We start from the raw sequence: 27,904 nt of genomic DNA, 5'->3' as shown, positions 1-27,904 counted from the left end.
GTGGTCTTGTGCAGAGTTAGGATTTATGTATAAATACACTTTTCCAACCACTAATAGCATGTATAAAGTAAAAATACAGTATTAGGTTTAGTGGTAGGTATAAAGATTTCCAACACCAGAAACATGTACTTTCATGCAAGAGTGCCTGACTCGTTAAAAAAAATTAAATTAAATTAAATAATTAAAAGATGAATAAATGAAATTAGATAAGATTTTGTGGTAATTAAGACCTAGTAAATTTGAAATTATGACTATTTATTGATTTTTAAGACCTAACATTAATGAAATTGAATTTATGACATATAAGGAGTTTGTAAGGACCTGCAGATAACCTGTAAAACAGGGCTTTTCAAAGTGGGGCCATAAGCCAAAGTTTGCCTACAGTAAGGTTTCATTTGGCCCACCAGATGTTTTAAGCAAAAAAATCAAATAAACATGAAAAATAATAATATATGTAATATATATAATATATGTGGGATCTGTCATTATTGTCCAAAAAATATTTCAAAAAATAATCTGAGTAAGTTGGACTGACGCTGTGCGCATAAGTAAGTTTGAGTTAGTTGAGAAAAAGAGGCAGAGACAGCGGCACAAAGGCATTTCAATCAAGGGGTAAGTTAGGATCATAGTACCATTTCACATCTTAATGACAGATTACAGTACAACAGGTGTTTGCTTTTGGCCTGTGGCTAACCACTAAGTTTTAGTTTTGAAGTGAAAAATTGGGCACCCCTGCTGTAATCAAATAACATAAAAATACCCGGTGCGTCACATCTGTAAACAATTCTTAGTTTCCGCTAAAGCATAAATGACTGGCCTGAATTTATTTGCACCTCTGGTTACATGAATGAAACCACCATCCAGGTTAGGAACGATTTTAGAGTGCAGGCAGCCTTCTGGCAGCTGCATGATTATTCACACCCAAGATGTGAATATTTCAAAACATTTGCCCTGCATCGTGTTATGCAGCACAGCTGAAGCATTAATTTCATAACAGAAAAGGAAGTTAATATATAATGCAAGACGCTGAGTATCAAACTATATTTATTGTTTACAGTATAGGGACAACAAATGTACAAAGAAAAAAAACGGGGGGAGAAGGAGGTATCTGCCAATGTCACCCTGGAAATCTAGCAAACGTTGATTTTTTTTAAAAATGATGATGGATATTCTTATAAAACAAGATTTCTACCAACACACAAGTCTAACAAACTAAGTATGCGTTAAGGTATATTTTAGACGAATGTATTCAAATTGGCAACACGGCATTGATTCAATATTTGTTTATACACTGACTGAAATATATACGAGACACTCAGTTTCTGCACTGGTAAAGGTGAATTATTTTTATTCTAAAGTCTTGAAAAGGTGGAAAGAAATCAATGTACACTTTAAGAGAACTGTTCTCCTGCTGTGCAACAACAAAGACCACTGTTACAGCAACCCTTCACATCAACATATTATATATTAACCAAACCTTTTTTTTTTATAAAAGAACACTATCCATTTAGCTTTTTGGTCCAGAAACATTACTGTACTTTATTTACCATTGAAATGAGGGTGACATTATTGAGGTAAACCATCCATGTGGATCTTTATCGGCACAAGCATATTTTCTTGGGCATGGATACATCAAATTATTTTGAATGTTCCTTTAAAAAAAACGACTACTAAAAGTTTATTACATGAGAAATATGTCATGATGTCTTTCGCGTCTTCAGAAAGAAACCACAGGCAAATTTTCTCCATAGCGATCCTATCAAGTACAGGAATTAAAAATAGTTGAGCCCACCCTGAATTTAAATGCTCACAATCTGGAAAACTTAAACAGAAAGAAAAAAAATGATTTTGGCATGTAGTTCAGCTTAAGTTTATGAGACATGCATGAGGTCATTTCAACATCAAAAGAATGCAAATTTGTTTTTTTAGTTTTCATTCTGAGCCACATCTGATCCGAGACGTGTCCCTGCCTTGGACAATTTCAAATCATCCATTTATGTGAATAAAACACTTTTTAAAAAATTACCCTGCATCTCAAAGTTAGGATTTGGCTCCAAATGAAAAACCATCTGCCTTCTTTTATGTTGTGACGAGCCTGACCAAGCACAGTGGGGGGGGGAAAAAAGATTTAAGTAAAAACAAATACAACATGAAATAACGATGGAGATGTTCTTCCAAGAGTCCACATCCGACTTAAGAAAAGACTCCTCCTGTCTGTTGTTGAAATACATCAATAGTGTCCTCATCCTCCATCTCCAGCTGTAACAAGAAAAAAAATACGTATTACTCTACAGCAAATGCTTTTTCTCCTCACTGAAGTATCGAGAATGAAGTATCAAACCATCAATACTTTTTGGTACAGACAGCGATGCGTCTCGCAATGAAAGCATTAAATGTCTCATTTTCTGCTCCATCTGCTGTAGCTTCTGATTAAAAAACAATGTCTTTAGACAAATGTATTTAGGTAGTTTCTGAATGGTTGCTTGATTTGGATAATATTTAACGCCTTGAAACCTGGATCGACATCAGTTTTTTTGTGCTGTATTCAGCTGTATTTAACTAATAAAAAAAAAACGTGGAAAAGGCAGCTTGCATGAACTGGTCTGCAAATTGCAAAAAAATGTAAAAATGTGACAAGAGGATGACCTTAGTTAAAACCTTAGCCAAGAAAAGAATAATCAAAAATAATCATCAAATAACTAGAAAAAAAATCGCTAAATATCAAAAAGTCTTCTTGATACAAAATACATGTATTTTAACAATACTCAATACTATTGCAGCTTTAAAGAAGAAGCCATGTGAAGATATTAACTTGCTTGCTTGCTTTCTCGCTAAGATTTAGATAAAGACTGATGATCCTCTCGTGTCTATGAGCTAAACATTAAGCTAGTGTCAGCTGGTAATTTGCTTAGTTTAGCAATAAAGTTGGAAACAAGGGGACACGGCGAGCATGTGTCCAAACGAAACAAAATCAGTCTACAAGATCCCCTAGTAACACTTCTGCACTCAATGAGAAGTGTGAAAATGATTGTGGTTTTAGATGGAGCTACTTGCTGGAAATATTTCAGATCAAACATGTTTGAGCAGACGGGGACATTAAAATGACCAGAGAACTGATGGACAGAGTTGCCATTATTTCTACTGTTACTGCACATGTGTACGCGACTGAACGGCTTGATTCATTTTAAATGATAACTGCAACTGGGCTGACAATGAGAATAATACAGCTGTCCATCACTTCAGTCGGAAAACAAATTGACATTGCAGAGATATATGCTGTGCAGTCGCTTGGAGATTATTACTAAAAATAAATATCGGAGGTACAGCTGTCACTTTTTATCAGCTACTTGGGAATAACACATTAAATGAGGCCATTTAAAATGGGTCAACATTTAAGATAGGGTTTTCAACACTGACAGTATTTTTCAAAAGTCAGGTTTGAAGAACATTTTCCATTATTTTCTATTTAATCAATGTCACATCACAAGTATACTTACGACACTCACTAAATCCTTGTGCTGATGACACCTTTACACATGTGGACTTCAAAATTAAGACTAGACAAAACTGAACGTCTCTGTGGCTGGACAACCTGAGCTTTTGGCACAACTTGTCATATTTGGGATGTGTGAGGAGTCGAGCTTTCACCAACCTGTGCAGGTGTGTCTGTTTCATTAATTGGCTGTCCATCAAACCTAAACCTTATCTGACGAATTGACACTCCCTGTGAGAGCCAGAAAAACAATTTAGTAAGATTTTGCAACCAGATAACAACAAAATGAGAAAAACAACAGTAATGTAATTCAATTAAATCTTGAGTTCGATTTAATTAAGTCAAAAGCCTAGGGATGCACAATATTGGAATTTTTTCTCTATGTCTGATATGATATTATAAAAAACAACCAGCACCAATAATAAACTTTTATCCCCACTTCATTTTAGTGATCAAGTCTCTTCTGTAGAGAAATGAACATCATATCATGCACGCTGTCGTGATGGCCCACCAGCATATAGAGATATAAAATACAATGCTTTTCAGTGTATGCAATATTCACTCATTGTGCAAATCAAGAAAAATACTTCAACTTGGGGTTGAGGTTTTGTACCTGTTCACCTCAATCAAAAAGACATATACATTAGTTTGTGATGTTGACAGAAATCAGCACGTTGGCCGATACTGATATTTTATCCTAAAGCCAATATCTGCCAATACCGGGTCAAAAATATTGTGCATCCCTACAAAAGTCTATTGTTACCACAGGGAACAATAGAGAAAGTTTGTGTTTCAGTCTTTTTTAAGAATGAGCTCACCTGTCTCTCGCAGTATGCCTTCATTAGTTTGCTGAGCGGAGTATGCCTTTTGATTTTGAACTGTACAACTGAGCCATCCTGACCAGCTACCTTGAGGTTAATGTGGTCGTTCTCCGTCTTCACTCCCTCCTGCAACAAGAAACACTCATCAGCAGCAGCAACATACCTGCATTATCTGAACTGAAACTTAAATATACAACACTGTGCGTGATGTCTCAAATTGATTGGTTGTGCAAATCAGATAGCCAAGCAACGTGGAGACACACGCAGCATGAGCAGGATGTATGCTCCTTGAAAGGCTGGTGACACCGTGGTGATGCGAGTAAATGCTCTTTTTGTACTGACAGGAATGATATCAGATCCAACATACTGCTGCAGAGTTCCTGCAGCTTAAGGCAAGTAATATTTAACCCTTTGAAACCTGAGCGAATTGGCTTTTTTTTTTATAACTTTTTAAAAGCATAACAAGGCAGCAACTTAAGAAATGGCCCAAAAAATAGCAAGTTATAAGTAAAAAGTTACAAAAAGTAACTTTCGTAACAAATGAATTACTTAAAAATAAACCCAAAAAAGGACATTAAAAAATAAATAAGTAAATAAACATTTTTTTAAAAATCAACTGAAAGTAAGTCAAAAGAAAAGCAAAGCAAATATGTATAATTAACCTAAACACGAAAAGAAAAGCTCAAAAGTAAATGACAAATGCATTCATTTTTGTAGCACATTTTTAAAGGTAGATTCTGTATTCAATGTTTACTTCTTATATTTTTTTTATAACATTTATCGCTAACTTGCTCATTGCCCATTTACCATGTTTTCAGAGAAATCCATCCAATCTGTTAAGGCTTCAGAGGTTTAAATACTTAAATGCCACTCTTGGACATTTTTATTTTGCCCCAATGTTTGTTGTAACAATAAACATTCTTTTTTTTTTTGTCCAGTGATAAAATTAAATTATCTATCAAATGTTGACAAAAAACATTTATTATTGGTGTGAAACACATGGAAGATAATACACATATCATATTATCATAAACGTATCTATGTGGTTTAACAACAAAAGTGGAAAATAACGGATTTTTCCAGTCGGCTTACTTGACTATGTTACCAATTATTTTCAGTATTTACAATACAACGTCAGAAAAAAAAATATGCATAAAATCGTACTTCAAACATCTGAGCACTTTTTAAGACTCTCCGAAGATTAATTTATGTCATTTCAATACAAGTCAAGGCCTAATTTCAGATTGATAAAATCGATGCCCTTTAAGGATCTGCAACCCAAACTCACTCACATACAGAGCTCAGATGAAAACGAACCAGATGGGTATATTTTGGAAATTTAATAACGAGAAAAAACATTCGGCAACACAGCAACGTTTCCTCTTCCTGTTTTCAGCATCTGCGGTTACTACAAGCAACCACCGACACTCAGTCCAGCAGGCAGCATTAATTTAACGTCCATCTGACCACAAATCGATCTGCCGGTGTCCGGTTGAGTGACGTTAACATGCGATTAAAGCAAACTTAACTAGCCTCTAACTTAAGTTAGTCAGCGGTATATTTAAAAGACGAGCTTGTTAAACACACGCATTCACACATCGGATCTACCCTTAGTTAGCATAGCATGCTAGTCCATGTTCAAACTGGCGCAGAAAGCCACAATGGCGCAAATGAAAGCACAAATCATTCATTTCGCTAACCATCTCTGGTACCGACCATGGCAAACATATCGCTTAACAGCAAACCAGTGAGTAACCAGCAGTAGCTGATAATTCTGATGCCGGGGCACTACAATCACAAAACTGTGCGCCGAAAAGCCAAAAGATCCGCAAATTGATCAACCTTTGTTTTCTCCGTCGACCCGCTCAAATGCGGCGTCCGTAGCCTGGAAGCAGCGCTAGCTTAGCAGAGTGTGCTAACGTTAACTTACGGCTGGCATCATTAGCAGCTAACGGCTAACATGAACAAGATGCGTAGAAACACGGTACTGACCTTTGGCTTCTCTTCAGACATTGTGCTGTTTTCCCGGGGATTAATTAATAACGGAGAGACCGAGTGTGAACGGTGTAGTGGGATATCGGTTCCTCCGGCTCTTTCGTTTGGACCAGGAGCGCGCACTGAAATTTAAAATCTGATTCGCCCAAACGGGTCACGTGATCCACTTTTTCCTCGGGGCCGCGGATACGTGAGCGCGCAAGCTAATTTGCGCATTCCCGCGAGATAGGTAAAACAAAAGGGCCCCACAGCAAAGCAAGGCCTTCAGTCCAGGCCAGGGCCGCTCAAAAGCATTCAACTGTGCAGTTGGAGTAAGAAACACAACAAATCAATCAGAAATATGATGGTATTTTTTTCACTGAGTTTAAGAAAGATAAAACTTCATAAATCCCACACTGGGGAAATTCATACATCACAACAGCTCAAGAGTCAGAAGCAGAGAAAATGCAAAAAAGTGATTTTAGTGCAAAAAAAGGATAAAATACTAAACAAAAACAAACAAATTAGTTTAAAAAAATTATAAAACAATTTAAAATATAAAATGTGTATACTATACAGATACTGTATGTGCATGGTTGACAGTTGCCCAGGATAACTGAAAAACACATAGTGTGTAGAACATTTACTGTGAGCAGGGTCAAGTTAATATTCCACATATTAAGTAAAAATGGTTTACGGATCAGCATTTCTTATTCGTGTAATATAATCTAAAGCAGATTTAAAAAAGAGAGTCATGTCTGAAAGGATTTGGGGTAGGTCTCATGCAATTTAGGATTCTACATTGTTACAACTAGTTCCTCTATTGGTTATATAGACTTTTTTTATATTTATATAAGGCAAAAACACATTTATATGTATGGCTGAAACTGAATGGAATAAACCCCCAGTGTCTCTGAAACTGACTGAAGCAGAGAAATTTCAAGTAAGCTTTGAAGAAATGTATATCAAATAGTCTCTCATAATAGGGACCCTGCAAAAAGTAATTTAGTGTTGTCCTTTATTTCTGTGTGTAATTATACAGATATTGTATTTGTACCTGTCACTCAAGCCAGACTTAGCATCTTGCCTTCCCAGAAGATCACAGTGGAAACAAGTCTGTGGCTTTATTGTGTAATTTAATCCCTGACCGTTGTAGATGTATGTGACAACTGTCTTCAAGTGAAAGTTTTTATCCAAATCTATCTATCTGAACATGCACTTAAACCCAACAGCTCTGGATAAATATTTATAGTGTCAATCTTATAGCTTTTTAGTCTTCAGGAGACTGTATATATTATCTGTCTTTGTGTAATCAGTGAAAATTATTCTGGAGTATGTGTATGTTATTAGTGGAGTGAGAGGATAAGATGAAATTTGATTTTCATGTGGGATCTATAGGGTCATACTTTCTCTTAGTACTGAATGTATACTTTTGAACGCTCTTGTTTTTGGGTTTGATTAAGGTATGGATGGGAAATTAGTAAATTTGATATTGATTTACAATTGAAGTCACAAAAACCATTTTTTTTTATTTTTAAATAGTCACAAATTGGTCTTAACAACAGCTGCACAATCATCAAATCCCTCACATTGAGTTCAGAAACACACATTTATTTTATCCAGGAAAGTTTTGAAACAAATTCTGATTCTGATGTTTATCCACAGATAAAATAGCAAAATCTGTGTCAAATTAGTTACATGTTATAAATGAACTTTTTATATAAAAATAAATGCTGTACTTTAGACACGAATGACAATCAGTAATGTGTGTATTGCAAATATTGTATAAAAATGAAACTTCTAGTTATAAAACAAGCACCACAAGCTACAATCTGCTCTGGAGTTGCAGAAATTTTACAATAATGCATTTTATGCAAAATCACATTAATGTTTGCATGTTATAATGGTCACTATGTTTTGACAGTCACCATTGCATCTAGTTTCCTGTGAGGACAGAAAACACATGAACTGAGCAGATTCTCCGGGAATCATTTATATCAAAATGAAAGCATAAGAAATATTAATCTGGCATAATAGCAGAGAGCAAGATGTATATAAAAAAAATGAAATATTAGGTGAAGAGACCATGATTTGAAATGTAGCGCACACTCAGTCAAAATAACATCATAACATCATTTTGGGCAAACACCGAAATCAGATAATCACAGTTTCTCATGTGCTACATATGTATTTCAATGTTACTGGCATCAATAAAATCATCGTAAGTTTCGGGGTTTTTTTTTAAGGAATCATCATAGACTTTCTTCTCAATGGTCGTCCATACGGGCATATGGATTATCCTTTGCTATACCTGTAAATTAAAATAGACAACAAATCATATATGAGCCATTTATGGTATTGTTTTGATTGTTGCATATGATATAAATTGTGTTTGGTTTTGTTTTGTTTTTTTTTTAAAAAAACCAACATATTCCTAAAATCCATGTCTTCCAAAAATTGCTGGGGTAAAAAATATTGGAATTGAATTCTAGTTCATCCATTTATCCAGCAGAGAGTGCTACTGGATCAAATTTGTGTTTTTATTTTGCTTCTTTCTCTTGGTACGTTTATGTTGTTGCCTTGTTTTATCTGCTCAGAAATGATCTTATCCTCTTTTCTTTGTTATGCCCCGTTATGCTCTCATTTTGCAGCTGTTTAATCATTGTGTGCATGTAAACGAGACTTCATAAAAGCAAGCATCCTTGATATTCCAACATTTACATTTATTATCCCACTCAATCCACACAAAACAAGAAATTCGTCTCACCATATTTCTTTCTGATTTCATCATGTCTCATCTGCATTTCATTTCTCCTGTAGGGGAAGAAACAAAGACAAATTGTTGGACGGCCGAGAACACTGGACGCACTCACGCCTACACCGTTTGAATCCTCACTGAAGAGTCAACACAAAGTGCTGCTGTTATATGTTGATGCTATATACACACACACACAACCAACCTTTAAATAATTTCCATTTTAAAATAAATAACCCTTGTTAATATTTTCTGTCTACAACATTTTTAACAAGGGAGGACACTTTTGCCTCATTTATTCATCAACATGCTGTCAACAATATGTGCTGTAGGAGAGACTCTCCATGTTAGTTTATGGTTATTGTTATGATATCAGTATCAGAAACTAATGGGGTATTTATTTATCTGAGTATATAGATAAATGAGTAATCGTCAGATCTTCTCCTCAGTATACCTTGCTTTCTGCCGGGACTTCCTTGCACGGTTTTGTCGCTCCACCTTTTCGTCTTCTCTCTTGTTTCTAGAATATCAAAAATATATACATATTTAATTATATTAGTATATATCATGCTTTTGTAAACAAAATCTTACATTGCAATATACATGACAAGTCTGGAGTAACAATTAATCAGTCTAATATGACAATATATATCAGTCTCCTCCTCATCCAAATAAAATTTGGTTTTTCAAAGTGCTAGACTACGTGTGAATAGAAAGATCAATGTTATTGTCGGAGCTAAGCTGCAGTCACAAATTCTGGCAGGCTTTTGGAGACGGCCGTGTCAGCCTGGCCTCGCAGAAAAACAGCCCATTGTGTTCCCCGTCCTCCTCCTTCCATGTTGAACCAGACTTCACAGCCAACACTTCACGTGACTAAACTTAAAGCTCACCCCGTTCTTTCACACTTGCAGCAGCAACAGAGGCAGCAAACAAGAATGGCGATGACGATGATGCCGCCCAGCACTGACATAGTGATGATCAAAATCTGGAAGTTCACTGGAAATCAAGAGGCAGACACAGAGAGAGAGAGAAAGGGAGCACTGAAAATCAGTCAGTGATGAGTCATGCATTATATCAGAAATCCTACCAAATGCATACTACTGCCCTTTTCCATCGGTGGTCTTATAAGACCAATGTCAGTTAAAGCCAGTCAGAGGTTGATTATGGTTCTTCTGCACAGAATAAGCACCATAATTAATAGGAGTGGGGGAGAAAATCCATACAGCATAGTATTGCAATATTTTGTGTGGTATCGTAACAATACATAGATGCCAAGTATGGATTTTGTAAAATATATCATTTATATTGCAAATACAAATTCAACTCTTGGTAGCCCACTAGAATAATAAAATAAATTGCTTCTTCAGCCCACTAGATACATTCTGCTGCTAGAAGAAAAAAGAGTGCAGTGAGATAAACGGACTGAAAACTTTGTCTTAACAGATAAAACTGATGTTGACAAAGTTTTCCTTTGGGACATAATTGGCAGGTAAAAAAGTTAGGGTTAGGGTTAGGGTTAAATCGCAACACATATTATTTCAATACTCAGCATATTGCAAAAACTTTCACAACTGCAATATTACATCATGACAATATCGTATTATCACCATTACAGTGTATTGTGATAACATTGTATTGTATTGTGATAATGATGTATTGTGGGGCCTCTGGTGATTCCCATTTCTAAAAAGTAAACATTAAATCTTTATGAAAAGAAGTTAGTCAGATGCATCTTATGACTATTAAAATTTTCGTCATCAGAATAAAGTCCTACACTAGTTCTGTAATTACTTTTTATTAATCTGCTGATTATTGTTTCTGTTGATCGATTAATTGTTTGACTTCTAAAATGTCAGAAAAATGATAAATACCCATCACAAAGTCCTAAAGGTCTTCAAATAGCTTTTTTTTTTTTTTTTTTTTTTTTAAAAAAGAGGAACTCATCACAATTAAGAAGCTGTAACTGGACATTTTTTTGACATTTTCGCTTGAGAAATGACTCTCACTTTATTGTCAAAACAGTATCTGTTTATTTTTTACAGGATATACCCAGGTGTGGCACTGATGGTTATCTGAGGCCTAAGGTTTGGCCAGTCTTACCCCAACACACCCCCCATCGTGCATCATTCAGTGGACACACACTGCTGGGGGGCAGGATGTTCCTCAGTGGGTAGTCCACACATTGTTTGGTTGGTGCACACCACAAACACTGCAACAACAGCAAATAAACACTGCACTTGGTATCTTATCTTTAATATTTATTAATCTTTGATATTTATAGTCACTAACAAAACTGAAGACAGTGATAGTATTTGTATTTGGCAGGACTTTTGGAGACTTACTGTCACATTCTGCAGACATTCAGCACAACTGGTGTTTGATCTCAAAGCACAAGGGGCTGAAACAGAGATGAGTTACAGTGTGTTAGAGGACATACTGGCCCTTCCTTTTACTACGTGGGTTCAAGAGAGGACATAAATTTCTGCCAACAGTGACGAATCATCAACAGAGTTAAGAAACAGTGATTTACACTTTCAGACGTTTTGCAAAAAAAAGAACCAGGGTAAAGTTTGCAAGCGAGCCATTACCATGAATTGAGATGATTATCTTTGCTCATATGATTAGATGAAAATCATGGTGAAAATCCATTTTTTCTGCTGTCATGTGACCACCTCCTGACCCAACTCTTGCTATACAAAACAAAGAACAACAGTAAAAGTTGTTGTTTTTTTTAATACACTCACCCGGAGCAGGAGCAGGAGTCGCTATCTGCGCCTCTGAGGTTATGATAACGCTGCAGAAAATCAAGACAAAAACAAAGACTGCAGCTCTGTAAACTCCCGACATTGTGAGCCGACTGAAAGCCACGGACTGCATGAAGCAACGAGCACACTGAGTGTTTCTGAGGAGTCACACTGGAGGCCGGGCCTCATAAACACCAGGAGCTGACGTCATGAGCTCCTGACGCTGGTGTCATGAAAACAGCTGCAGAGTGAGACATCTTCGCGAGGATAAGAAAGTCATCAGAGATGCCAGAAAAGCTACTGACAGGAATAAAAAGAGACAATACAGTCTGTGCTACTTCCCAACAAGGCATCCTTTTTAAAACTTCATGCTGCAAATGATGACTCCGTTTAAGGATATTTTTGGTTGTAAAGTTTTGAAAAATCTCCTCCTTCCTTACTTTTACAACTGCAGATATTTACAGATTGTTGTCAACAACATTTATCAGTGGCTGAGTGCCACGTGTTGTTTCAGATAAATAACTTTTGCTAAATGCAATTAGAAACATAGAAAACTGACCTTTTATTAAGGAAATTAAATGCTGCAATATATAACTGATCCATAAAACATGAGTGAATATTATATTAACACTATAAAGAGACTGGGGGTCTTTGATTTATTTTTCCCTCAAAATTAAAAGATTTTTGATAATACACATTTAAATGAATCGAAATCTTATTAGCAAAGATAAATGAGCCTTTTCTTGAAAAAAAAGAAGTTATTTTACAGAAGGCAACGCTGATGATACACTGTTTCTCATGAATCCTTGTCAAGTGGATCCATGATGTATAAATGTATGAATCTGTCAATAATAATTATTTTAATAAGCAGAGTTATACATGGCACTGCAGGCCACTCTCCAGTGTTGTAGGCTATTTGTTGCAAGTTAAAAAAAAAACCCAAAAAACTTTATAGAGGGTTCCTGAATTGTATGGGAAGGTTCCCTTCCATACAACATTGCTTCGCATTTATCCAAATTATTTTGATTCACAATTAAAAAAAAAGGATAACAAAAGAGACTCAATATTTAGTATCCAGCCTCTTTCTTTACATGCTATGTCATTCAGAACAGAAAAATTTTCATTGTCAAAATTTCTGACACCTACGATATTTACTTGACAAACACCATTGCTTGCACATATCAATAAAATGCAATTTTAATACTAATGGAATCATTTCAGCCAATTTAAAAAAAACAATGTGATGTTTGTTTGTATATTCTTTTAGCTGTTGACAAATCACCACAAATAACAACATCGTCATTTGGCTCGTTGTTTGTTTTGACTACAAGGCTAGCACTGGGACCATCTTTGAATAATACATTGGTATCACCATCATCAGTAGAGTTGGCACACATATTTACTGAGCGTACCATTCTGGCCTCTGCGAGACATGAGGAGACGGTAATAACAAACACGAAACAACTTTGTCAAATACAATAATTTATTAAAGCATCTTTAAATTCTGATATAAAACATTTTCTGATTTTTCTTCTTCAAAACAGTCAGAAATCTCAGAAATACAGTCATCGTCAATGGCAAGATCAGTCTCTGGTGTGGCCGCCGGCAGCTGACCAGATCGCCTAAGTGGGTACGATTGGAGAGCGATGGAAGACAGTGATGCTATGTGAGGTAAATACTAAGCTCATCATGTTTGGATCATACGCTTATCATGAACTATACTGTAAGTCGACTGGCATAGGCATCCTTTGTGTTGATTTACATTGAAGGAGAGAAAATATTTATAAGATTAATAAAAGGAATTGAGCATTCGGGGTGTTGAGTACAACACTTAGGTTATATTAAGTTGACAAAAGTCCAAAAACAGGGCACAAAAAGGAGAAAATCAACAGTAAGTTATGAAGAACTTGTCTATTCGTCTAAATTTCTGTGTCCCTGAACACACAAATAATAGCACAACTGCATCAAAACATCTCCAGCATGCTGTTCCCCACACACAGTCTGCTTATTCTCTCAATCCATTGATACTTCAATAAATACCCCACCCTCACATGGCCTTTGACATCACTGATAAAAACAGTAAAACAATCTGCAGCCACAGACATACTAAACAAGCAACATCCTGTTTCGCAGGACCTTGAACATCAGTTTTCAAGTCAGTGCACGATAAACAGCTCAGAACAAACACTTCTGCTCATTTTATTCATCGTGGCTTTTGAGAAAATACTCGACTGCAGCGGTTATAGACGTTGCATCTCCACTGATGCAGTGGTTAGTCATGGTGAATTGTTTTAAAGATAGGGATGAATATTTTGATTCCATTCCTAAAAGGCCGCATCTGCACTGAATCTTTTAGTCAAGAATGGTTCAAATATAAACCTAAATAAGGCAAGACGAGGGAGATAATCTCCCTGGGACAGTTACACATTAACCTGAGGGGATCTCCATTCAGGAGAACATTCATTACAACGGGATGTAATATCTGGTAACAACTCACTCATTATGCCAATGCAACACATTCTTTTATCTGGTTTGGATGTTTGTTTGAAGAAAATATACACTTGGAAATGGAAAAAGTCTTAATTCAGATGCTGAATGGATGTTTTGACACGTGAGACACAGGGTTTTGATGGACATTTTACGAAGAGAATCGTCAAAAAGATAACTGAAATACATTTCAAGTAAGATGTGAGAAATGACCAGTGTAACTAATGAGAGCGAGGATAATGTTTGGAGACTGCATGGAGGGGAGCAACACACGGGACGACTGTGAAGCTTGAAATGGTGCTTGAATCTTCCCACTTTTACCACAAGCAGTAGAGCCTTTTTTGTGTTTCTATAGAAACACAGTCTCTGTTGAGGCTCCTCTTCTATCTCTACATCTTCTCTCCATGCTTGTTTGTCGGCTGTCGGATGTACTGCAGCTGAGCACACTTTGAGTCCTATAAGTCGATCACCTGATCCAGCTGGTTCCATAACTGGACACAGACTTTACACTGCAGCGCTTCTTCACAATCATGTTTATGTAGGCTTTCATGATCTTTGTGATCTCTCCGACCTGACAACATACAGATGACAAACAGTCAGCAGAGAAAAGAAGCAAATTCTGAAATCCTTTTTCAAACATACACAATCTAATATCAGGAATAATAATATAATAATAATAATAATAATATAATAATATAATAATAATAGCAGGAAAGATCACATACCTGTGGTGTTTCAAAAAGCATTTCTCTCTCATCCACAGTGATCTTGTAGGTGCAGGGCTGTGGAGCGCCAAAAAAGATGATGTGCTCATATGGGAAGGTCTCCAGAGGTTTGGGCTCTCCTCTCTTGTAGACAGACACATTTTCAGCGCTCACACTCAACCAGAGATCATGAGGGAAGCCTCCCTCTTTGCACTGGAAAGACACAAACACAGAGATTAAAAAACGTCATCAAATGTGTGCAGGGGGCTGGAAACTAGGGTGCACTAGTCTTGTGGTCTGGCTGAATCCATCATAATTCTCTGAGCCTCCTTCCCTATGGTTTACCCCTTTGCTCACATGAATGGGGATTAATTATTTAATCATGCAGCTCTTCTAGTCTTTCGAAATGTTCTCAATGGCCAACAGTGAATCAAGTCTATAGAATAAAAGTCTTTTTGGCCACATGGCATCATGTGACCATCCTGTAAATTGTTATCCAAGTTGGCCACTATGTCAAAAGGCTCTAAAGCCTGATGCTGTTCCAGGTGGTTTGGACAGTCTACATCCTGTGAGCCAGACCAGGGACGCCCTGATCTTATGGATCTGTGTAAAGGCTAATACTAATCTTCTAGAGCAGATGAGACATTAATCAAAGACGCATAAACTTACCTCAACGTCAAACAGCGTGGATCCGTATCCCGGCCACTCCTTGACGATAGTCATGTATTTGAGCATGGCCTGGTGCTGGTCCAGACCAGTGAGGCGGGACCATTTCTCCACGATGCTCGCCCTGGTGGCAGACATCTCCTCCTTTATCCACATCTCCAGCATCTGCTCCTCCTCCATGCGTTGCTTCTTCATCGAGCCAGTCTTCAACCCCCGTCGCAGGGTCCCGTCCAGGAAGCTGGTCCTCCGACGCTCCAGAGTTTGGCCTGACCCTGAGGCACCGCCCACCTTGGTGAACTGGATGATGCGATTGCGCAGGCGGCCCACGGGGTAGACGTTTTCCAGGCTCCAGGTGACTCTGGCTTTGTCTCCGAACAGAAACTGCAAACGCAGAGCAGCCAGGTGCTGCAGCGTCTCCTCGCGGGCAGGAAAGTGGCCTCGGGTCAAACTCTCGTGGGCCTGAAGGAACAGCAAAAGATGTCTCATCATCAGCACCAACATGTGATTTAAAAGACTCAATAGAGTGTAAAAGGATGATCAAAACGCACCTGCTCAAACATGAACGCAAACTCCACTCCTTCTTTAGGCATGGACTCCACATCCAGGAAGCAGTAGAGTTTAAAATACAGTTTCCATTGGCCTTCATCCTCAGCTTCCTCACTGCCAGCAAGTCTGGTGGGAAAGCCACAAACTTGTCACTTACATATCCAAATTTTGGTCCTTTTTCTTGTATGTCAGGTGTCCTACGTAACAGGACCTTGAATTTTGAATATCAAATCTATTATGTAATAGAAATAAATCCATGATCACATATAACATACCTTTCAAATTTAGCCAAAACATCAGCCACAAGCACTCTGCTCTCCACAGCTCTGTCAATAGTGTTGTTGTGTTCAAAAAGTGCAAACATGTTCCTGCTGTCCTCCATAGCCAGACCTCGGATCAGCTTCTCCACCACCTGGACAAAGAACGCCGAAATAACAACAATCTCAATGCTTCACATGTATTAGAACAACCCCTCCTCTTGCCATGTAATAAAATACCAGATCTGTATCAGAATTTGTGTAAAGTACTCACAGTCACTAAGTTTACAATATTAATATGAATATTAAATATTCTAGTTGCCCTTATTCTGAAAAGACAATATTCCTGCTAAGCTGTTACATGGTCAATAACAATGAATATTCAACTAATATTGCAGTTTTGCATACTCCGTTTCACGTGCCTTTACATGTCCTTTATCAAATCAAAGTACGGAAAAATAGAACAGCTGGAGCAGCTTTGCCATTCGGCTCTTTAGCGTCAAAATAGTTTTCCACTGGTGATGGACTTCTTGAACCACCAAAATCAGCCTCCTTCTTTCATCTTCATCTTGAAAAGGTCAGCATTAAGATATTTGCACATCTCCAAAAATTAGGGATGCTGAATATTGGATTTTTTGCTGATATAAGATATGCAGATATGTAAACTTATTTGGCTGATCACTGATACCAATATCGATATATCAGTTTTTTTTCCCCACCTAATTTTAGCAATAACTAAGTCTCTTCCGGTAGAGGAATTAACATCATATCATGCATGCTCTTATAGTGATAGCCAACCAGTAGATGGGGACATACAATTCAATGCTTTTCAGTGTATGTAATATTGTAATATTATGCAAAATAAGAAAAAATACTTCAACCTCAACTTTTATCAATAAAAGTATTATTTTTTAAAAAGACAGTTTGTGATATGGGCAGAAATCAGCATACTGGTTTATTCATATATCTTGTTTTAAAGGCAATGTCTGCTGATACCGATTACTGTGCATCCCTGCCAAAAACCTATTGAAATCTTGTTGAAGTCTTTCACAATGTCTAAAAGTAAGTCTTTCTCCTTTCAAAAAGATAAGAGGGCATTTCATTCGGGCATGTATCTCTACCCTAGCCTTGCAAATTCTTGGCTAGTTGATTTATGCACAAAGAGCAGAACATAAACAGGCAAGAGGCCGTATGTCACAACTGTTTCAAAAATGCAACTTAAGACACGTATTCTAAAACCTGAATAATACTGACATATTCCACAAGTCTTAATCAGGAAAAGCTGAATTTCCCACTAGGGATAAGGCCTAATGAGGAATATCCAAATAGAAAATGCCATTTACACAACACGTATCAAACTCGGGATATTAAGGATTAGGAATAACAGTAGAAAATAAGTGTGAATGTAAACGTAATCAGTGATATCTTTATTATTATTCTAAAAAAGCCTTCATGTCAATGATTTCTGCTAATTTACCTCTCCAGCAGTGGTGTGAGAGTTAATGGAGATCTTGCAGGAACCTCCTCCGTGGCAGTACACTGTGGTGGTCATTTCCTGTCTGGTAAGCAGTGCCATGATTTCCTCTTGAGACGGAACAAACTCTCTGGTCTTGGTCTTCTTCAAAGACTCGCCGATGAAATGGGCGAACATTTCAATCTCTGTACCAGGGAACAGCTCTCTAATCCTGAAAACGCGCAAAGATGAACAATGAATTCGAATTTTCAGCCTGGTGTTAATTGGTGATAATAAGATTGTTATGAATAAGTGTGTGTGTGTGTGTGTGTGTGTGTGTGTGTGCAGAAATACACTGCACCTTTTGAGGTGAAACTTGAGGTAGCGTAGGATGCCTCGGCTGGGCAGGAAGGTGCAGCTCATACAGGTCAGGAGATGCCAGTGGGCGCGGTTGGCAGGACTGTTGGGGTGCGGGACGTGATTGGTTTGTTTGATCAGCTGACAGTAAACCTCGTCTCTTAATGGCCTTAAGTCTTGACAGGTCTGCAGGATTCCCTGGATGATTGGGACAGGGTCTGACACGGCCTCCATCTCCTGCAGTGAGTTGAAAATCTTCACGGCCTCGTCCTGCAGGCTGGTATAACCCTTTTCCTTTTGCACTGGGGGAGAGAGAGAGAGAGGGGATTCAAATTAAAGCCCAACAATACAAGTATTTTATTTACTTTTAATTTGACCTTATATGTTGTAGTAATTAAGTGGCATTAGATCACTTTCAATTATGCTAAATTTAACAATTTGTATGTGAAAATTTCTTTTTTTTGTTAAAGAAATGAGGCTTGTCTTTTTCTCTATCTAGTGAGTTTTAATGATGTATTACAATTCAATGATGTATTACAAAAGAAGGAAGATTAAAAAGACAAAAAGAAAAATGCATCCATTGTGGTTTACCTTAAAGAATTACTTAAACTACTACTTAAAGAATTACTGATCAGTTTTATATAAATTACTCATCCTGTGTTATTTGAATTTGTGCCAGGGAACTGAACTAAGAGTAACATGTATCTATGCACTCTTCACAGCCAGACTCCACTGACAAAAACAGTCATTTTACCTCGCTGAACACAGGATTTGCATGTCTACTGCTGCCTCAACCAGTTAGTTTGTTATTGTGTGACTTTGGTGTTTTAACGGGTCAGTTCAGATTCACCAAAGTCAATCTACAAACTACTGATCGAGACAGGGGAAGACCAGCAGCTGGCTTTGAGGAGAGCAAAGATTTATTTAACATGGTTGCCTGTGACTTCAATTCATCAAGAATTTTTGTTTTTCTTTTTTGATTCTTTGTTCACTGGAGGAAGCTAAAAAAAACAAAAAATCGTTATCTTCAACTTCTCAACACTACATGGGGCGAGGAACTGAAATCATCATTTGAGGAAGTATTCCTTTAATGCAAACTAAGCATATGAGTAATTGTAGTGTATCTCATTTTGTCAGCAAAAACAGACATCAGCAGTTTGCAAACAGCAGCTGCCGGCCAAAACGCTCACAGTGGACGCTGACATCTCCATAGGGAAGAGGTAGAAGAGGGGAGTGCAAAGGATGCTGGGTGTATCTCAGGATGGGGTTCCTCCAGTATGTCTGCTCCACGGCCTCCACGTTCAAACTGCTCTCCTGGACAGACGCAAAACTGGATCAGCAATCTTAAAGTGGTCACAAACTTCACAACAATGTGAAGCATTCTTAAACAGGCAGAAGTTTGTAATCAAGTGAGTTAATTAAGTCAGTTTAGGAAATATAACAAAGTAAAGCCAGAAAACAGCTATATGTCTTATGACTTAAAGATCACAGCACACACTCAGTGAGTACCTCACTTTACTACAGTGTGTGTCCCTGCCAAAGGTTTGCATGACTGAAAAGAATTGGAGTTAAAATATTATCAATGTGTTAATAAAATACCATGCAGAATTAGTTGTGAATTTATTATAAGCACATTTAGTGAAACACATAAAATCTCACAGTCAGATGCTGCACACAGACTGGCGGTTATTAGCAACAGCAACCTGATTACAATAAAGGGAGAAACTGTCAAGTGAATCCTTGAGTACCTTGATGTCCCTGATGAGTTGTTGTGTGGGCGTTTCAATGGGAACCTTGCTGTCTATTGCTCCCTGTATGGCATTCGCCCACCGCATGGCTTCATTCAGCATTTTGGTGTAAAGACGGTAAGAGTGTTTACGTCCATGGATGATTATATTCCAGTAACCTGAAGTCAATAAGGCAAAAAAGAGATTAGCGGTCAAATAACACACTGGTTGAGCGTGAGGGGACATTCCACGCCAAAATCAAAAAAACATAATTTTCCTCTCATTTGCAAAGTGTTATTGAGGCATCGGTCAGAGAGATGTCTGCCTTCTCTTTAATATAGTGGAACTGGATGGCACTCGGCTTGAATACAAAAATTAAAAATTCAAAAGTTTCTACCAAAACGACAGCTGTATCACAGTGCAGAAGAAAACGTGCAACTACAGCTAGCTCACCAAGCACCACTGAGCTAACTAATGTTACAGCTCAGCTGATGGTGACGCCATTAATGTTTACATCTCACGCTGCGATGAGCTCGAGCCTCTCGTCCATGAGTAGATGCACGCCTCCTTCTGCACAGTGATACAGTTGGAGGGTGTAGAGAAGACAGTTCGTACATGAATCTGCTCACAACAAGCTCTGTGGATTATCTCGTGTAATCGAGTCATGATTGCTGTGAAGAGATATTGATGTTGAGTTTTTCAAATCCATTTTTTTGGCACTTTGAGCACAAAAGCCGAGTGCTATCTAAGTCTATTACACTGGAGAGAGGGCGGACATCTCTAGAGCTGATATCTGCAACACTTGGCAACACAAACCAAAAACAATCTGGGTTGATAAATAGCACAATGAGGCAAAATATTTCTTTCTGATTTGGGGGGCTAATTGTCCTTTTAAAAAAATTAAAACAAAACTTTTAAATTTCAGATACTCTCTTAGGGAGTGAAGCTTAAACTGAAGTATATTTTTCTTGCTCAAGATGGCATAGAATAATGTGGACCGTGAACTAACCAGTGTCCTTGAAGACCTTCTCATCTGGCTGCACCACAGAGCAGAGACTGTTGAGGACCAGAGTTCCCAGTTTGGAGGCGCTACGCTCCGATGACTTGTAATAGTCCAAAGAGTTAGTTGTGAGAACAAACCAACGCTTCTTCAGCTTCAGAGAAGTGCTTTTGGCCCCTGACTTCATCTCTTTATGTAGCCAGCCTGAGGGAGGATAAACATTATTGTTGATCTTTTTTTTCAAATATGTTTCCTTCTCTCAATCATACATGTACAGAAAACGAACCCCCAGAGTGTGTGTTTCCACTGACTGACCGACCTCTGACTAAGAACTCCTGTCCTTCAACCCTGGAGTCCCCTTTGGATTTCTGCAGCAGGCCGATCCAGTGATGCATCTCTTCGGGCGTGTCTGTGTTGCAGTGGATCACCCGGTTCGCCGTGATGATGACAAATGAATTCGGTCTGCACAACACAAAACACACACACAGTTATAACATGTGCATGCTATCATAAAACTTAGACTCAGGTTTAAAGACATCTGTTAGGTTCACTGGCAGTTTCTCACCTGTCGGGGTTATCTGATGCACAAACAGAATCAATCAAGCCCACATCTAGTGTGCCCTGGACAGAGAAAAGAGGGGTTAATAAAAAATAACACTATTAGCTGTTTGCACATTCACAAAGGTTCTCCTTGGAGGATTTTCTTCAGGGGAAACTTAAGTTAGCCCTGGAGTTTCGAAATAAGTTGACATGCATTTCCATGATACAACTAACTAATTACTAATTTGCTATTTAATGATGAGAGACTGACTTCTTCTCTCATGTTGAACGGCTGGAATGACAATAAAAAATCCTTGATCCTTGTTCCTAACTTACCCCGATACAGTAAACATTAAACTCATACAAGTTATTTCTAAAGGTGAAGTGTGTAAAATTTAAGGGGGGGTTGTGGTATGTGAAGGTGAGTATTGGAGATTACAACTAGCTGAAACTTCTCGCAGCTAGAATTCCTTCAGTGTTCATTTTATAATAGTTTTTACTGAGAGCAAATTATCCAAAGAGGTCTCTACCTCTCCAAAAAAACATTGCCCACACCCTAGTTTGAAGGTAAATGTGTTTATAGTACATTAGTATGTTAGTGACACTGTATATATTTAATATTTTATTTATATGTGATGTGGTTTTCATTTTGACTTTCCATCGTTTTGTTATTGTTTCTTTTTCTAGCTCATTTAATGTCTAACTCTGCAAATGCCATTAACTCCACTGCAATCGTTTAACATCCATAAAAGTGAACAATGACACACAGCAGTGTGTGTATTCTGCTTCTTCAGCTTAAATTGCTATATGACCCAGAGCTGCACTGTCATACTTCAACGGATTCAGTTACACACTTCATCATTACGGTTGAAAAATGGAGTTGAGGCTGGGGCCCCGGCAGCAGAGAGGTAAAACAGCACTAACCACTGCATTCTTTGGGTTGGCCTGTTCGTGGTGCATCTCCATGAGCTGCTCTGGGCTGGCGCTGTGGACCCGACTCAGCACATTGAACCAACCACTGGATGGGGTCAGAGGGAGTTCAGAAAGTAAAAAGTCAGCAAACATATAATTGAAAATTGCACCATGAATTTCAACTGGCAACCACAAGGGGGAACTTTATTTCCACACATCACTTCTACACAGAGAGACGATGGCAAAGCAAAGCACAACCTACAAAGCAGCCACGGTTCCTCGATGATCTCTATACAATATATGGGTATTATTTACCTGGCATCTTCAGGAGACTCAGCGTAGATGTGGTAGGTCCTCTCCTCTGTCACAATATTCAGTGCATTTTCCTTCTCATGATTGTCCACTATCTCCCTACAGAAAGACACAGAGTTGACCAAAAATGACCGTATGTTCTTCATTTTAAGTAGGGCTTGACAGATATTGTTTTTTCAGGGTCGATACGGATTAGTAGTAGTTAATGAGACTGATAACTGATATTTGAAACCCACATGCATTTAAAAGAAAAAAGAAAATCTTTCTGTCAATATTTAGAATTTGGAATATAACAAACTCCAACACAAAACTTTGTTTAAATGCCTTTGGCAAGTGTTTAATCAAAACCGAGAGTTTAAACATCATATACAAAAAGTTTTTAATAAAGTCAAGTGGAAATTTAGATACAAAATGAATAAATAAAAATAGCCAGCCCATTCTGACACTTTCTTTGTACTTTTTAATAAATTAATTTTATCGGCTTTCATTAAAATAAAACACCTATATAGATAATCGGCAAAATGCCAAATATCAGCCCCGATAATCGGTCAGGCCGATATTCTGTCGACCCTTAATTTGATCAGACCCAAAATAAAATAAGTGAACAAACGTAAAGAAAATCAGCCCAATAACTGAGAACAAGGTCTTACTTGGCTGTCTGAATATCGATGGTTCCTTTCAGCTTCTCTTCACTGTCGCTCTCAAAGTACATGAGCTTTGACTCCCGAAGAACAAACCAACGCATCTTCCAGTTGCGGCGAGACAAGGTGGACATTCCTCCTCCTTTCTTGTAAAGCCAGCCGGATTTGAGGGAGTCCTGCTTGGCCCGAAACCACATGAAGGTCTCGTCCTTCAGTACACACCAGCGACGACGCCACGGGATCATCAGACCACCTGAAAGAAGGAACAGTGCAGAGAGCAGAGGGAGAAAGACAGCATGTTTATTAATGCTTCATGTGAAACCACAGTATGATGAGAGTAGTAAAATTAAAAAAAACAAAAAAACAACAAAACAACAATTGTTTATCGTCATTGCTTATTGCGCACTCAGGAATTTCTTGAGTCGGTTGAAAGGGACAATCAGAATAAAACTGCTCTTTAAAATGTAACTATCATTGTCATTATCATTATCATGTTCAGTTTGTTCAATACAAAAATAATTAATGCAACATTCAGTATTATTGCCTATTTCCCTCATATTGTGCAGCCATCTGTGCAGCCAACTGCATTAATCAATAGAGTAATAGAGGACAATATGAGCACTCAAACTTACATAAAGATAGCAAACAAGTGAGAAACTAAGAAAGCCTGTTTGACGTTTCCAAAACTGATGAAACAAGCACATAAGCTGCATTCAGCTGTGCAGAGATCATCTGCATGCCTGCTGGGCAGTGATTTGGTAAAGCTACTCACTCTTCATGTAGAGGTAGCCATGGAAGTACGGAGGCCCGCTGCCATTCAGCAGATTCACTCTCCCATTGGAAACTTCCTCATCTGTGTCCACATAGCCGTCGTTGTCCTCGTCGCTGTCAATGAACTGAAACACAAACACCAGCATTTATGATAATGCATGTCCTCCATGAAAATACCTTCAAAAGCAATTTATATGAGCAACAGATGTACATTTAGATATTTAAACCTGCACATCTGTAATGTAACTTCAAGAAATAACTGTTTCTTGGGTTATTTTTTTTAAGTCAAGCTCAAGTCAGACTCTTCATTTTCTAGTTTCAGTACTTAAATCAGTGCCCAAAATCTGCCTGATTTGTTACAACTATGTTCTCAATAAACCTCACTATAAAAATGGCACATACACAGCAACACACACTTGCACATATACACACACACTCCCTCTTTTCCCTCTGACATTTTGCTGATCGGACAGGTCTGAGCTCTTTGCTTGACTTGCATTACCTGTGAATAGATTCAACATGCTCATGAACAGAGCAAAAAAAAAACAATAACAATTGCGACAGTCATTTACTGTGAATCTAACATGAGCTGAGCCTTTTGATGACTTTACAGACGCTTTAGGCTTGCACGCATGCACACTGAATTTGCAGTTTAGGTTTTGAGTCCATATGTGGGAGCATATTACACCCAGAGGAAAGCTAGGTGTGTGTCCGTGTACTTATGTGAACAATGGCTTACGTCAGATCTACCATGGGAAATGTCTGGGTTCAATTTGAGGACAAAACATACTCAAAAAAGGCAACGTTTTTCCGCTCAACTGTTATTTTTTTTGCAAACAATGATACTCCTGCAGATCAGCCATCTGGATTGAATCTACAGCATTTGACAGAAATGACTGTTAGTTCTCACCGAGTCTGAGCTGCCTCTGAAGGAGTCCAGGCTGTTCTGGGTGCAGGAGGATTTACGCAACAACTCCTCATCAGTGATATGGCCGTCATTGGTGCTAGCACCTGAGCTCCCATGAGCCTCCTCAAACTCCTCCTGGTCGTAGTCCGACTCTGTGTCTGGCAGGTTTGAGTGGGACGGCTGTGCGCTCACGGGCTCAAAGTCTGACCCCCTGCTGGCTCTCTGGCACGGCTGCCTTTCTCCGTTAGTGACTACAGGAAGAGGAGGTCTGGAGGTTCGGGAGTCAGAGAGAACAGGGGAGTGACTCAGTCCGTTGGGGGTAAGTGGGGAGAGTGTTGCCGGTGCAGAGGAGGCAGAGGCAACTAGTCCTTCTGCAAAGGCAGGCGGAGGAGGGGGAATACTTTGGAATACTTCCTTGTCCAGAGGAACTGCAGCCGGGGGAGGGAAGTCAGGCAAAGGAACGCACTCGTCCTCAGCGTGAAAACCCTCGTCCACCTCCTCCTCGGCCAGAGGGGCTGTAGATTCGGTGGGGTCGTGGAGGTTCTCCTCACTTGAGAGGGATGGCTCTAAACCACCGAAGTCCAGGAGCTCGAGGAACTCAGTAGCAACACGGGACGCCTCCTTCTCTAGTCTGTAGATCTCAGCGTCTCGCATCTGCCGCAGCTCTTCGTGGGAGATGTCTCCAAGGAGGGACACGCCGTCTTCCTGCTGCTTCTGCAGGCGCTCGATCTCCCTCTCCAGCCGCAGGATCTCCTCCATCTGACGGCTCTCCTCCTCAGAGGTGTGACTGTGGGACAGAGTGTGGGACAGCTCCTTCTGTAGATGGGACAAGGAAAGAGGAAGAGGGCAGCTTTAAAAACCTGACGCCACTACATTCACACTGGATAATGTGTTTTGTTTTTGAAAAGAAATTACCTTCTGACAAACACCATTCACCAGCGAGCTCCTAAAAATAAAATAAAAGACATCTGGGATGACAAACGTGCACAAAAACGTGGAACGATCTAAGTCATCTGATCTTCAACACATCACAGAGAGTAAATATATCCTCACCTTTTCTCATCTGCTTTAGCTGCCATTTTCTGCCCTTCCTCCGTCTCCTTCATCAGTCTCAGCTCCTCCTCTTCCTCTCGCCTCTTCATCTCCTCATCCATCAGCCTCTGTCTCTCCTCCTCCTCCCTCTTTCTCTTCTCCTCCTCCTGTTGTCTCTCCTGCTCTACCCGCCTCCTCTCCTCTTCTTCTTCTCTCCTTCTCGTCTCCTCCTCCTCTCGCTTCCGTTTCTCCTCCTTGAGCTTGCGATGGAGGGAGCGGGCCAGCTGGCCTCTGTGATGTTTCTGCAGGATGATGGCGGCAAAGCGTAGGCGCAGGAAGACACGTCTCCAAAAGTGAGCGCGGTAGTTCTTCTGGATGGTGACGACGCTGGACTGAACCCTCTTATACTGTTTCCTGGTGAGAAAATCAAACGCACCTCTCAGTCAAGCACAACCCCAAGTTAAATCAAATGTGTGTCACCATACAACTACAGTAATCTCCTGTACAATTACTTAAATGTGCAATATTCTTTAAAATCTTAAATGTAGACTATATTTAACATGTTACACATATTGTATACATTCTTATTGTTCTTTTTGTTCATATGTCTGTTGTATATTGTAGCATCACACATATTTTATATTTCTAACTTTTTACACATTGTGCTGTAGCATAAGGCACATAGGTTTATATTTTTACACACTTAGCACTTGTACTTATTTCTACCTTCTATAATGCTTTGTGCTTGGCATCAGCGCAACTGTAATGAACCACAATTTACCCCCCGGGATCAATAAAGTATTTCTGATTCTGATATTGAAACATATTTGTGACGTTGCACAGCGCTGCAGGATCTCTCTCTGCTAACACTGTGTGATGTTTAGATGAGCTTGTGCTGTTCCATTGTGGCTGTGTGGGCTTCTGTGTTTAGCCTCTGTGACTAAGCCCTGTCACCCACACACTGCACATGCATTGAATACACATATAAACAGCGTGCAAACTCACGTGACTTGCAAAAGGACCACACACACTGCTCTGACTCTGACCTGTAGCCTGGCCTAGTCGCCACAGAAATCACTCCGTGGCCTCTGGCTGCTCTCAGGACACAGATAGTGTTACATATAATAATACAAAGGCTTTACTTGTGTCTTTAGGGAACTTCCCTATTCTCTGTCCTTAGTACGAGCGGCTCTGGAGGGAAGGGAAATCACAACGTGAACGCTGTCATCAGTCCCATTATACTCTCCCAATGGAACCTTTGAGAGGACTGTATGTGACCTTATATATTGTAGGAAGCAGGTGGAGCACAGCTAGATTACATCCCAGAGGGTATCAGCATGTGCAGATTTTTAAACCAGCACAGTGATGGATGCCCTCCTGTCTGACTGGCAGAGTGGAGAGGTGATAAATTTGCTGCTCAGGCTAAAAAAACTGAGAGTTATTCTGTGAATAAAAACAGCACCAACATACCAATAAATGAAAGCCTTGTTGATGCTCACAGATAACGATGTATGTTCAGGGGTGGTCCGACTAAGGGGCATGACCTGTGCAGGATATATTATTCAAGTGCATGAGACACTGCCAGAGTGGCTGAACCATAACATCCAGTTTCTCCCTTTTTTTCCTCCCTAAGTTGCTTCATCTTATTCCTCACTGTCTACACTAGAAGACACTTACACAAGTAAAATATTCAGTTACCAAGACTCCGTTATTTTATGGCTGAACCATTACAACATATGAAAATATTTAAGATGTCTTATGCATCATTTTTAACTCATTTCTCCAAGAATGAAAGAAATAAAGAA

At 38.9% G+C, this 27,904-nt stretch overlaps 3 protein-coding genes across 3 annotated transcripts in view; all 3 read right to left on the bottom strand.

The window, feature by feature from the left end:
* Positions 1-1,026: 1,026 nt before the first annotated feature.
* Positions 1,027-6,464, bottom strand: sumo3b (small ubiquitin like modifier 3b). The gene is made up of 4 exons (XM_042495053.2): positions 6,307-6,464; positions 4,312-4,440; positions 3,653-3,724; positions 1,027-2,259 (listed from the first exon to the last, which is right to left on the bottom strand). The coding sequence occupies exons 1-4, from the start codon at positions 6,325-6,327 to the stop codon at positions 2,194-2,196; spliced, it is 288 nt and encodes a 95-aa protein (XP_042350987.1). The 5' UTR covers positions 6,328-6,464; the 3' UTR covers positions 1,027-2,193.
* Positions 6,465-7,797: 1,333 nt separating this feature from the next.
* pttg1ipb (PTTG1 interacting protein b) lies at positions 7,798-11,955 on the bottom strand. Its single transcript, XM_042494850.2, has 7 exons — positions 11,788-11,955; positions 11,386-11,441; positions 11,144-11,252; positions 9,934-10,039; positions 9,498-9,563; positions 9,056-9,102; positions 7,798-8,599 (listed from the first exon to the last, which is right to left on the bottom strand). The coding sequence occupies exons 1-7, from the start codon at positions 11,918-11,920 to the stop codon at positions 8,556-8,558; spliced, it is 561 nt and encodes a 186-aa protein (XP_042350784.2). The 5' UTR covers positions 11,921-11,955; the 3' UTR covers positions 7,798-8,555.
* A 1,297-nt stretch (positions 11,956-13,252) lies between these two features.
* Positions 13,253-27,904, bottom strand: part of myo10l3 (myosin X, like 3) — a 72,884-nt gene continuing 58,232 nt past the window's right edge. Inside the window, exons 23-41 of the mRNA XM_042494647.2 lie at positions 26,121-26,513; positions 25,983-26,013; positions 25,071-25,883; positions 24,162-24,285; positions 23,399-23,642; positions 22,752-22,847; positions 22,449-22,542; positions 21,550-21,605; positions 21,304-21,446; positions 20,994-21,188; positions 20,006-20,163; positions 19,448-19,571; positions 18,262-18,559; positions 17,925-18,132; positions 16,466-16,602; positions 16,193-16,316; positions 15,648-16,103; positions 15,000-15,191; positions 13,253-14,845 (exon numbers count right to left, since the gene is read on the bottom strand). Of these exons, the coding sequence (XP_042350581.2) occupies positions 14,741-14,845; positions 15,000-15,191; positions 15,648-16,103; positions 16,193-16,316; positions 16,466-16,602; positions 17,925-18,132; positions 18,262-18,559; positions 19,448-19,571; positions 20,006-20,163; positions 20,994-21,188; positions 21,304-21,446; positions 21,550-21,605; positions 22,449-22,542; positions 22,752-22,847; positions 23,399-23,642; positions 24,162-24,285; positions 25,071-25,883; positions 25,983-26,013; positions 26,121-26,513 (3,991 nt within the window). The 3' untranslated portion in view covers positions 13,253-14,740. The remainder of the gene's footprint in view (positions 14,846-14,999; positions 15,192-15,647; positions 16,104-16,192; positions 16,317-16,465; positions 16,603-17,924; positions 18,133-18,261; positions 18,560-19,447; positions 19,572-20,005; positions 20,164-20,993; positions 21,189-21,303; positions 21,447-21,549; positions 21,606-22,448; positions 22,543-22,751; positions 22,848-23,398; positions 23,643-24,161; positions 24,286-25,070; positions 25,884-25,982; positions 26,014-26,120; positions 26,514-27,904) is intronic.

Source organism: Plectropomus leopardus, chromosome 10 (genome assembly GCF_026936395.1).
Source record: "Plectropomus leopardus strain MGB_pleo_1.0 chromosome 10, ASM2693639v1, whole genome shotgun sequence".
In the NCBI taxonomy this organism is placed as follows: domain Eukaryota; kingdom Metazoa; phylum Chordata; class Actinopteri; order Perciformes; family Serranidae; genus Plectropomus; species Plectropomus leopardus.
This window is presented reverse-complemented; position numbering and strand designations above follow the sequence as displayed.

Excerpts from the sequence above, each read along its gene's own strand:
- pttg1ipb (XM_042494850.2), bottom strand. The coding sequence starts at position 11,920 with ATGCAGTCCGTGGCTTTCAGTCGGCTCACAATGTCGGGAGTTTACAGA. Across the intron at positions 10,040-11,143 it reads ACGATGGGGGGTGTGTTGGG|TGAACTTCCAGATTTTGATC; the intron begins GTAAGACTGGCC and ends CTTGATTTCCAG. Across the intron at positions 8,600-9,055 it reads TGAAATCAGAAAGAAATATG|GTATAGCAAAGGATAATCCA; the intron begins GTGAGACGAATT and ends TTTAATTTACAG.
- sumo3b (XM_042495053.2), bottom strand. The coding sequence starts at position 6,327 with ATGTCTGAAGAGAAGCCAAAG. Across the intron at positions 4,441-6,306 it reads TGTCTGAAGAGAAGCCAAAG|GAGGGAGTGAAGACGGAGAA; the intron begins GTCAGTACCGTG and ends TTCTTGTTGCAG. Across the intron at positions 3,725-4,311 it reads AGGCATACTGCGAGAGACAG|GGAGTGTCAATTCGTCAGAT; the intron begins GTGAGCTCATTC and ends TGGCTCTCACAG.